The sequence below is a fragment of the Uloborus diversus genome, chromosome 1, assembly GCF_026930045.1.
Source record: "Uloborus diversus isolate 005 chromosome 1, Udiv.v.3.1, whole genome shotgun sequence".
Classification (NCBI taxonomy): domain Eukaryota; kingdom Metazoa; phylum Arthropoda; class Arachnida; order Araneae; family Uloboridae; genus Uloborus; species Uloborus diversus.
This window is the reverse complement of record NC_072731.1, coordinates 101225225-101237246: the sequence shown is the minus strand read 5'-3', so window position 1 is coordinate 101237246 and position 12022 is coordinate 101225225. Positions and strand designations below refer to the sequence as shown.

Here is a 12022-nt window from a genome sequence, read left to right as displayed (position 1 = left end):
CCATTGGGAAAAAAATAATAAACCAAAAGAAAATTTATAGCTGATTTTTATAGCTTTAATGTGAAAGTTTGTGTGCAACGCTTCAAAAAACCCTTTCTCTCTGTAGTTTTTCTGTAATTTAAGAATGTTAGAGCTTTACCAGCTGAAAAAACATTTTGGAAAAACTATTATGGCTGAACCACTGAATGATTTGTCAACACAAAGCATTAACAGCGTTAATATTGCTTTAAAAGGCTATGATGAATGCGGTAATATGTTGCAGCTATAAAGATGCATTGATTGTATTTAGTAATGTAATTTGCATCGACCATAAGCTCTTTCTTGTTTAGTTTATTAAGCATTATTCCAGAATATGAAACCTAATGTACATGCTACATTATAAAAAATCTGTGGACAGTTTTTAATACTAATTGCAATATACTGCATAATAAACATAAATAGATTTGATTTAAAAAGAAACAAACAAGGTTAGATTGAAAAGATGTAAAATGAAGGAATACTGCTGCTATTTGCGCAGCCAAAATTATTCTTCTGGGGCGGGGGTGGGGGATGGTACAGTAGTCTACAGCTCTATAAATGCCATGCTGGGATTAGTAATTTAACATAAAACCAAAGTTTGTAGTGAATTGAACTCTTAATCCCCCCACCCCGCTTTAAAACCCCTCCCTTTATGAAAACCTGGACACGGGCCTGGCCTGACTAATTACTGAACCTTGCAAATAATAACTTGTACACTTATTTCCATGCCCTAAATGTAACACTTGACATTTCCCAACATTACTAGCCATACCCTATTTATCAGCCCACTCCGTAATATGATCTAGATCCTCTTGCAGCTGATTTGCTTGTTCTTCATTATCTACACTCCCCATAACTTTGACATCATCAGCAAAACAATTCATGTTCCCGGAAATATTTTTATGAATATCGTTCATAAAAACAATGAACAAAACAGGCCCTAACACTGATCCCTGAGGAACCCCGCTTAAAACCTCACTCCATTTAGAATAATTCCCCCTTACAATTACCCTTTGTTTCCTTCCGGTCAGCCAGTTTTTTACTCAAATGAAAGTTTTCCCTCCTATTCCTATATCGGCTAATTTGCTAAGTAGAACAACATGCGGTACCTTATCAAAAGCTTTTTGAAAGTCAATGTAAACAACATCTACAGGCTTCATATTGTCTAAAGCCATGGTAACTTTGTCATAGAAATGTAATGAATTAGTTGCACAAGATTTTTTTTACCTTACCTAAAACCGTACTGAAAACTAGTCAACAGGTTATTAGTCTCTAAAAAATTAACTATCTTAATTTTTATCAATGTTTCAAAAATTTTGCAAACCACCGAAGTTAGACTCACAGGTCTATAATTTCCCGCACTTCCTTTAGACCCTTTCTTGAAGAGCGGTGTAATGTTAACCAGCTTCCAATCCTCTGGCACTGTCCCTGAGTTACAAGAAGCATTGAAAATATTTACAATTACATCTGCTAATTCCTCTGCATATTCAACTAAAATTTTTGGATAAATATTATCTGGTCTTGGAGCCTTAGTCTAATTTTTTTCAAATGAAGTAAAACATCATCCCTGGAAAATACTAAGTCTTCAAGCTGTACTATAGCTTGTGTCTTGCTGGTGTCAACTGTTGAGATACAGTTATTGTTAAAAACATTCGAAAAAAAGTTATTAAGAACATTAGCAATATCACATCAAAATAATAATGATAAGCCAGCAAATGAATTTTTCTCAATAAATAATTGTAGCAGGTATCCATGATTGAAATCCATTGTTTTAAAAGGGTGATTTTAATTATTCTTATACTTCTTTATATACTTTTTTTTTGCATAACCAAGGTTTTTTTTTTTTTTTTTTTTTTTTTTGACAACAAAAACTGGTTTGTGACATGACACAAGTGACAAAAACTGTCCAAAACTTCAGTTGATGCTGAGAAAATAATAAAAAGTGAATGTTAGACATGAAAGGATTTTTCAGCATTCCTGAAAAATTCATATTATATATCAATTATCTAATTTAAAAGTTATGTTCCAAAAACATCTTTCTTCATTGACTTCATTATATCAATCAGTTTAATGCCAACGTAAGTTGCAATCTTATAACTTCAAGACAATGAGTTGAAGCAATCATAAAACACATTTAATGTTTTATTGATTACAGGGTGTATTATTGAGGTTTCATGTCAAATGAACACAGGAAATGGGGGGGGGGGATTCTTTTGAAATTTCTAAAATTTGATAACATTTTAAAAACGTTTTTTTTTTTTTTTTTGAAACAAACATCTATGTACAGCACAAAACTTGATGTCATATTTCTACATTGCAGTTAATAAAAGGTATTGCAGCAATAGCAATTGTCATTCCCAAAAAGAATAAGATTCGAATTCTTAGAATAAACAGATTTTAATTCTCTTCTCTATTTTTATTTCACTTTATACTGTAGATACACTAAATTCATCAAGTAAATGAGAAAAGCCTAGTAAACATGTAATATATAGAATAAAGAATTAAAATATGCAAATATAGCAGTAATTTAAGTTGATATTTTACAATCAAGTTTTGTTAGCGATGGAAAAAATTATAAGTTTCTTTCTTTATACATATGTACAATTCAAGCTATTAAAAACCTTATTTCAAAAAAAGGTACACATTTACTATGATTTATTTCAAACAACAGAAATTATAATTGAAATCATACTTTGGATTGGCAAGACTCTTTAGAACTTCCAGGTTCTTCATTGTACTGCATTTGAAGTGATAAAGCAAAAGCATAATCAAGGTCTTCATCCATTTTCTCAAAAAATGCATCATCTTGGAACAAGTAATCATCCTAAATTTAATCAGCAAAATTAAACATAACTACTACAATACATAAATACATACAAACAAAACGAAATCAATAAGTATTTGTGTGTGTGTATTGTGAACACATGAATTCAAAGCAGGGTTTGTAATTTTTTTTAAAAAATCAAAAAAGTCAAAAAAAATTTTTATTTAAATCGGATTTTTTTTATTTAAATCAGTTTTTTTTTAATGTTCAAAAATTTGTAGATACTAATTACTTTACATATATGAACACAATATATTGCATAAAATAGATGAATCCATTCAACTTACTTTTAAAATTAAAATAAGTTCTCTAACTATTCAATAACATTTTAAGATTTACGGTATAATGCTTAGATAAGATGCGATTTAGTTTTATGCTTTGCTTAAAGATAAGGTTTTCATTATCATGTACGTTTTTAGTGTAAAATATTATGTTGAACAATTACTTTTCTGAACTACATTAGTCATAGTGCATAAGAAAAACTCCAAATTTTTATTTTGTTCTAAACTAATTTTGAAGTAAAAGAAATAGAGTGAAAATCTGTTACACACACACAGAAAGAGGGATCTATGTAGTTTTGCCTGTTGAAGTTAAGATAGTATAATGCAGTGCTGTCAAATTTGGAGCAATACATTCGAAAAATGCAAAATTAATTTATAAAAGTAAAATCAACTGATTTTAATTAATGATTTTGTTAAAAACATCACTTAATTCAAATTAATTGATTTAAATCAGATTTTTTTTTAAAAAAATCACTTGACTTAAATCACGATTTAAATCAATGAACCCTGATTCAAAGACACCTCAAAGTAAAATTTTTGGGAAAAGGGAATTCTCAATCTTACTGAATGAAACTCAAAATTGTACTAAAGGGTCAAATACAACATGCTCACATATATGCATCTAATGAAAAAAATGTGAATGATTATACATCATTTGAAAAAATAATAAATCAATATTGCACTGTTGTCCCAAAATTTATTGAATCATCAGATAAAATTTGCCAAATAAGGAATATTTTTGGTTTTGGTTGCTGTGACCTCCCATCCGGGCGCCTCTGGATGCATCTGTTGCAATTATTGAAGAGCAAAATGAATCTTGTGAGCTCGTGAAATGCAAAATTTTAAGAAACTATTAAAATAATCATAGATTAAAATATGAACAACAAAAGTGATAATTATTAAACAAATTATTTCTTCCAAAAAAAAAAAAAAAAATTTGATCAGAAAAATTTCCATACTTTTTTTTAAACATATATTTTAAGTCAGTTTTTCCCAAACTGTAGAGACCACTTCTTTTCAGGGAGCCATTGAATAAATAGGATCGTTATAAAGGTTGAGAAGAAATATTGAGGGCTATACGAAAAATTTACTAAATCAAGAAAAATTTGCTTTGTCCCCCATTAAAAATATTTCGGAAAACGATTTCTTTATGAAATTAAATAATTTACAATTGAATACAATGCTTTTGTTATTAATCATTTGAATTTGCTCTACTGCTCAACAATTCATTTTGCCACTTCATATAAGCTCTCTTTGCAATATTTTGCTCTAAAAGTAAGAAACAAAAAAAAAGAAAGGAAGAAAAAATTGACAGATTTCAATTAACAGACAAAAAAATTATAATTCAAAAGTGCAGATTTTGAATTACAATTTTTTTGTGCATGCATAGAGTTTACATTTTGATAATCTTGTTTCACTAGTAGCAAATTAATGCATCTTTTTTTTTAAAGGCATTGATCAAGAAAATACAATAGAAAAGTTAATAATTACAATTTTATTATGTTTTCAATGTTTCTATAAAAAGAATTAGCACTTCAAAAAATTTAAATTAAAAAAATAATAAATAAAGTGTTTTAAAGAGAAGAAAAAACCAACATAGTTTGGGGCAGAAAGCATTCAAACGTTACTATGCTGCACTTTTAATGTATGAATAAATATTTCATGTATAGAAAATTTTCAAACTTTCTTTAAATTCTTCAGCTTTTATAAATCACCATAAAATTTTTTGACTTCAAATAAAAAGTCCTTTTTAGACCTTATCCCTGGCATGTTTTACAGAACATAAAGATTTGCTGAACAAACAGATCTAACATTCAATACAATTTAAAGTTTTTCACGTCTCAGAAAAAGTTTAATGAACAGGAACAACAAATATTACATTAACTCATTACCCCCAAAGCAGAATACATGACGATGTTCTGCAACGTAAAATTATTTGACCGAAAGTATTCTGCAAATACTTTAAACATTGTATAAACAAGCAACCAAAGTGACCTTTTCCACAAAACGGGAGCATTAAACCAAAATCGTTTCATACAGGAGGTTTTTTCTTTTTTTTTCAATTTTCAAAACTTCACTGTTGCTATGCATTTCTGTAGGACCTAAACCAATTAAGATTCTCCAAAAATATTTTATATGCTTTCTCAAATGCAAAAAAAGAGGCAAAGATACAAAATTTTATAAAAATTTGAACTTAGGTGTCAAACCACGTTTTTTTGATTAATTTTACATGGCATGAAGAAGCCATTAAAATGTTAATAAATAAATTACTAAAATTTTTAATAAAATGAGCAGAGTTAAGGTAGCATACAATAAAACAATTCAAAACTTTCTAAATAATTGAAATATTTTCAGGATGCAAAAGGATTGATATCTCAAACAAAACACGCAATTTTTGGTGATGAACACATTTCAACGTTGGCATGTTTCCATAACATACGTTTATGGGGGAAATGGCGAAGCTGGACTGAGGAAAACAAGGACTTAGGATATGAAATTTCTGCAGAAACTGCCGATTTTCTACAAAACCTTCCAACTCAAGATAGAATTTTGCACAAATTCTGCAGATTTCTTTTAAGTTCAAAGTAAATCTAAAGTTTCTGCAAATGACTTTTCGAAGTCAACATTTTTCGCGCGCTTTCCGCAGAACTATCTTTATTTAAGAGAATTTTCCATTTTCTTCCAATTTTAAGAAATCTGCAAAATTCTATCTTCAGTTGGAAAATATTTGCAGAAAATCCGCATTTTGCCTCAGAAATTTAACAGAAATCTGTAGATTTTCTGCGGAAAATTTTTGTCTGAGTTTTCCTCTCACGTTTGAACAAAATTGTTCTGCAGCTCAGGCATCTGTTCTGCGTTATACAGGTTTCTGCATTATATAAATCATTTCACAAATTTTAAAACTAATATATTCAAAATATATTTATATATTTTCACTTCAGAATTAGTTTTAACTGCAGTTAGTATTAAAGCAATAATTATACAATGTACTATTCAAAAAGTATGTTTCACAATCAAAATAAAGTATACTGCAGTTTTCCTATCTTTATGTTTGCATGACAACTGCATTTTCAAGAGTGATCTGGTTTTTTTTTTTTTTTTTTCAAACTGTGAATTCTAATTTTTATTTTAAATCTTTGAACTCAGATAGAAAGATGAAAAACTGTTTCAAAATTTGATTTGCCTAACAATTTTTATGTTTGCAATGCAGAATAGAGAGCTTTTTTTAACTGCAAAACTTATTGTTTACACCTGAAAAGTTGTGCGGTTTCTAGAGAAATGCGTTATATAGGTCAGTGTTGTAAAGATATTCTACTGTATTATGCTTTGGGGCTCACACATTACTTTCTTTCAGTATAACTAATAATTTCCTGCAAAATTTACCATAGTTTTCTTAGTGACGAATAGCTTGGTATTAAAGTCACTTTTCCTTCAATAGCAATTTTTTTTTTTTTTTTTTTTTTTTTTTGTAATTTTTCCCCTGAGAGATTAGAAAAATTCAGACAATTGATAAAAGTGCAAACAACTTTTAATACATGCACATGAAAAGCTGAAACAAAAAAAAAGTGCAAAATTCCAACAATGAAGGATGAAACTCTAGTACAAGGGAAAATATTCCGTTAAAACAAAATAATTTATTACTTTTTCATCGTAGAACAAGTCTTCTACATCCATGATAATGAACCAACATTAACTATCTTACAAAAAGTAACTAAAACCTATAATGTTTGCGCGACACTTTCATAGATTTAGTATAGAGCAAAGCAGCTGTGAGTTCGCGTTTCAAATTTTGGTCATTGGTAACAGGTCATTCGCTTTATGGTTCTGTTTATTTAAAAATTTTAAATTTCGCAAATAGAGCAACTTGACAAATAACGTTCGGTTAGGGTCCGAAGTTGTCCGAGTGAAATAGTGCAATATATTCGCATTTCTGCTTGATTTTCTTATCGTTCGTGCTGCCATCTAGTGGATAGGTGTGTGGTTATCAATCGATAAGTAATTGTAAAAATAAGGTTGCATAGCCCTCTTAACGAAGCTTCGCATTTTTCGTGTTCATTTATTCTTTATAACTAGCAGAAATATTAATGTGTAAAAAATTACGTAAGTTAAATTTATTGTTTACGGTGGAAAAAAAAGGGAAAACTAGACATTTTCATTTACACACATGATTATTTACATTAGCATAATCTTATAAAAGGAACGATAAGAAGAGTGTATTAAAGTTGGTTCAAAAAAATCAATAATCCAACGTCATAAAGCACAAAAATTGCAGAAAATTGCAGACACGTGTTTGGTGTTACAAGGAACACCTTTTTCAATGCAAAGAGGTGTGAGGTTCTGGATGAAAAGTCATGCGAGAAAAAGTCATTTCTTTCACATGGCGCATTCACATGAAATAGACTTAGGATATGTAAGAGCTACGATTCATATAAGGAGTAATTAAAAATTGGACGAAATAAATAACAAACATATTGAACTTTCTTGGGAATTGGTATTTGTTACATTTGGATGATTTAAAATTAATCCCCTGGACGTAAAAGTTAAAGTAATTTCAACTGAGGAGAGTGTTTAATTAACTTCGCTGAAAAATATTTTCGTAATGAATAAAAACGCATTAAGAGAATTGTTTTATTCTTGTTCATTTACTTTTTACAATATGACTTAATGCCAGGTGAAAAACAATTAAATACAATAGAATACAAGTTATTAAACTAGTTTGTTGATAAATCATGTCTTTAAAAAATAAAAAGGGTGCTGAAAAATGTCAGTTAATTAAAAGTAATCAACAAAAAAAATTGTGAAAAAAAATATTTTCAAGTTCGTTTACAACAAATTAATTGAGGCAGTGAGAAGCAAAAAGGATGTAAGTGGACATTTTCAAGTTTTGAGTAAAGCGCGTTTAAAGTCAACATCCTAGGTAGGCTTTCATTGATTTTTTTTTTCTAAATCATGCTGTATAGCAGCAACTACCAGGGCTACTAGTACTATCTCTTGCCCCAAGATAGAGGAGAGGTTCACCTATCATGTGTACTTGTTATTTCCAAATTTTTAATTTTGCCACTTACATCCCTTTGCTTCTCACTGCCTCAATTGATGAACACAATAGTTAAATGCAGGAAAAAGGAGGGAAATTATATATGAATACAGTTTAATTCTAATTTTTTTAATTAAAAAAATCGGATTTTTTTTATTCATATTTTTTGTAAATCTTCAAGCATTTGTAGATATTAATTCTTCACATTTATAAACATAATATATTTCCCACATTAGATGAAAAGCAAAACATTTTAGCTATTTTCATTTAATGACAGTAACAATGTTTTAATGATAGGTATAAGTAGATCAGTTTTACTACATATAATGCATGATTCAAATGAAATTCAACTTTTAAAATTAAAAATAAAAGTGTTCATAGAATTTTTAATTTTGATCTTTTAGTGAGAAAGTCCGGAGTTTATTTCTATCATAAAATGTATGTACATTGCGCATAGTAATTTATTTATCTACACTTGTTTCCGCAGCCCCTTCTCTTTTTTCTGAGTTTTCAAGCAAGATTTTCTCTTTTTATAAAAAGAAAATTATCACACATGATGATAAAAGTTTTACAATGGCAATTGCAAATGCTAGAGTACAAATTTTGGTTATCAACCTCTAGGTTTCAACTGTAGCTGCTTTGCCCCCCCCCCCCCAAATTCCCGCCAGCTACTAGCAGTAATCCTTCAACTATACTTCTAGATACCACTATTTACTAAAATTATATTTTTCATACTTTTTAAAAGAAAACTTAAAATTTGGCAGTTTTCCATGTTTATCAGTTTAGAGTCGACAAAAGTTCTGAAATAGATTCAATTGAGGTGAATAAGGCAATTGTTAAAACTTGATAATTAAGCAATCTGAACTAATGAACCATTCTGCTTACTCTTAAAACTTCGATAAGTTCTCCAAATATTCGAAACATTCTTAATATTTATAAATACGTAATAATATTTAGATAAGATGGGATTTTGTTTTATGCTTTGCTTAATGATTAAGTTTCCTTTATCGTGTACATTTTTGTGCAAAATAATATGTTAAAAATCAAAATAAAAATTCTATGAACTTTTTTTTTTAATTTTAAAGTTGATTTGAATCATGCATTATTTGTAAAAAAACTGGTCTACTTATACTTATTATTAAAACATAGTTAATGTCATTGAATGAAAATAGCTAAAAAATTTTGCTTTTCATATATTGTAGGAAATGTATTAGGTTTATAAATGTAAAGACTTAATATCTACAAATGTTTGAAGATTTACAAAAAATATGAAAAAAAAATAATAATCTGAATTATTTTATTAAAAAGAATTACAATTAAACTGTTTTCATATAGAATTTCCCTACTTTTCCTATTTTTAACTATTTTGTTCATCAATTAATTTGTTGTAAACGAACTTGAAAAAAAAAAAAAAAAAAAAAAAAAATCCAAATTTTTTGTTCATTACTTTTAATTAACTGACATTTTTCAGCATCTTTTTCATTTTTTAAAGATATGATTATCAACAAACTAGTTTAATAACTTGTACTCTAGGTTGTATTTGATTGTTTTTCACCTGGCATTAAGTCATATGAATGCTTATTGTAAAAAGTAAATGAACAAGAGTAAAATAATTCTCTTAATGCGTTTTATTCATTTCTAAAATATTTTTCAGCGAAATTGAATGAACACTCTCCTTAGTTGAGGTTACTTTAACTTCTACGTCCAGAGGATTAATTTTAAATCATACAAATGCAACATGTACCAATTCCCAAGAAAGTTCAATATGTTTGTTCTTTATTTCGTCCAATTTTTAATTACTCCTTACATAAATCGTAGCTCTTACATATCCTAAGTCTATTTCACGTGAATGCGCCATGTATTTATTCAGCACAACCCAAATCAAAAAAACTTTCAATAATGCTACCTTATTCTTGTCTCTTTGAATAATTTCATTTTTCTAATAACTCTAGGCAATTTAAATTTTATCATATTCATATATTACTGAATTTCAAAATATATTTATTTATCCATCTACACCAAATGCAGTCAACTCCAATTTACTCTTCTTATCGTTCCTTTATAAGATTGTGCTAATGTCAATAATCATGTATGTAAATGAAAAAGTCTATTTTTCCTTTTTTTCCCCACCGTAAACAATAAATTTAACCTACGTAATTTTTTACATATTAATATTTCTGCTAGTTATGAAGAATAAATGAATACGAAAAAAAAAGCGAACCTTCGTTTCTCATTTTTACTTTCTTCTATATCTAATATATAGAAGAAAGTATTGGATTCGTACAAATTTTCGAATTTCGAATTTTGACGGATTCGAACGTTTTGAGGTGTGCTGAGTCCATTTCGACTACTTTTGGAAAATGTCTGTCTGTATGTGTGTATGTGTGTGTGTGTGTGTCACGTCTGTGTGGGACCAGTTTTTTGTGGCCGCTCTACAGCAAAAACTACCGCATGTAATCGAACGAAATTTGGTACACATATGTGCCTCTATGCGAACTTGTGCCCATTGGTTTTTGGCACGAATTCCTCCAAGGGGGTGGAGCAATGGGACGTTTTTTGAGTTACGCGTGCTTGCTATTCCTCAGGAAGTAACTGGCGGAATCAAACAAAATTTGGTCCATATGTTGCCTTTAACAGGAACAGGTGCTGATTCAATTTTGGTGTCAATAACTCAAACGGGGGTTGAGCTATAGAACGTTTTTTGTCGTCAATTGTGACTGCTGTATCTCAAGAAATAATGAACGGAATGAAAGAAAAAATTATCGGCAAGTAGCCCTTAGTGGATATATATTTTGGTGTCAACAGCTAAAAAGGGGGTAGCGCAATCACCCGTTCTTTTTTTCCATTGTGAGTGCCCTATCTCAATAAGTAATGCTACGTTCTGGTTGAAATTTTGAATATATGTGAATCCATATGTAAAGAGGCTTTGGTTCAATTTTGACGCCAATCGCTCCAAGAAGGTGTTGATTTTTTTGAGCAATCACGATTGCTTATTGCTCTCATTTGACCGTTTTTGGTGTCCGTGCCTTCTTCAACTTGGACCAGAAGCCTATGCAGCAGCACCGCCCACCGTCTTCTGCTGGCGGCGCGGCGCGGCTGCTCCGGTTTTGAGCTATCCGCTTCTCCTGGTCGGAGGCATCCATGTCCTACCCACACGCACGTTCACACACATACACGACTTCACACACATGCACTCACACACGCCTACGAGCATACACGCAGGTCTACGCACACACACAACTATGCACACGTAACCGCCCAGGAGGAGAGGCAGGCTTGGGGGGGGGAGCCATTTCTAGAAACAATAACTCAAATGAGTAGGGTCCCGTCTCAGTTCGTGATTGCGAAAAACATAATTTGAATTCAAAATTTCAGAATTCAAATTAATTTTCTTTCTTTCTTTTTTTTTTTTTTTTTGAGCAATCACGATTGCTTATTGTTCTCATTTGACTGTTTTTGATGTTCCGTGCCTTTTTCAGCTTGGACCAGAAGCCTCTGCAGCACCACCGCCCACCGTCCTCTGCTGGCGGGGCGGCGCGGCTGCTCCGGTCCTGAGCTATCCGCTTCTCCTGGGCGGAGGCGTCCATGTCCTACACACACGCCTACGTGCATACACACAAGTCTACGCACACACACAAGCCTACACACTTACACACACAACTATGCACACGTAACCGCCCAGGAGGAGAGGCAGGCTTGGGGAGGGGGGAGCTGTTTCTAGAAACAATAACTCCAATAAGTAGGGTCCCAGTTCATGATTGCGAAAAACATAATTTGAACTCAAAATTTCAAAATTGAAATTAATTTTAAATTTTTTAACTTTTTTTTTTGCGAATTAAAATAGCTTTATTAATGCAACAATAA

General features: G+C 30.5%; 1 protein-coding gene across 3 annotated transcripts in view; it reads right to left on the bottom strand.

Moving 5' to 3' along the window:
* LOC129216442 (DNA-dependent metalloprotease dvc-1-like) overlaps positions 1-7011 on the bottom strand; it is a 37857-nt gene extending 30846 nt beyond the window's left edge. For 2 of the 3 annotated variants that reach the window (XM_054850685.1, XM_054850751.1), the window contains exons 1-2: positions 6766-7011; positions 2711-2842 (exon numbers count right to left, since the gene is read on the bottom strand). In XM_054850685.1, the coding sequence (XP_054706660.1) occupies positions 2711-2842; positions 6766-6798 (165 nt within the window). In that variant the 5' untranslated portion in view covers positions 6799-7011. Of the gene's footprint in view, positions 1-2710; positions 2843-6765 lie in introns of those variants that run through there. The other variant, XM_054850812.1, reaches the window with a different exon arrangement.
* Positions 7012-12022: the final 5011 nt, after the last annotated feature.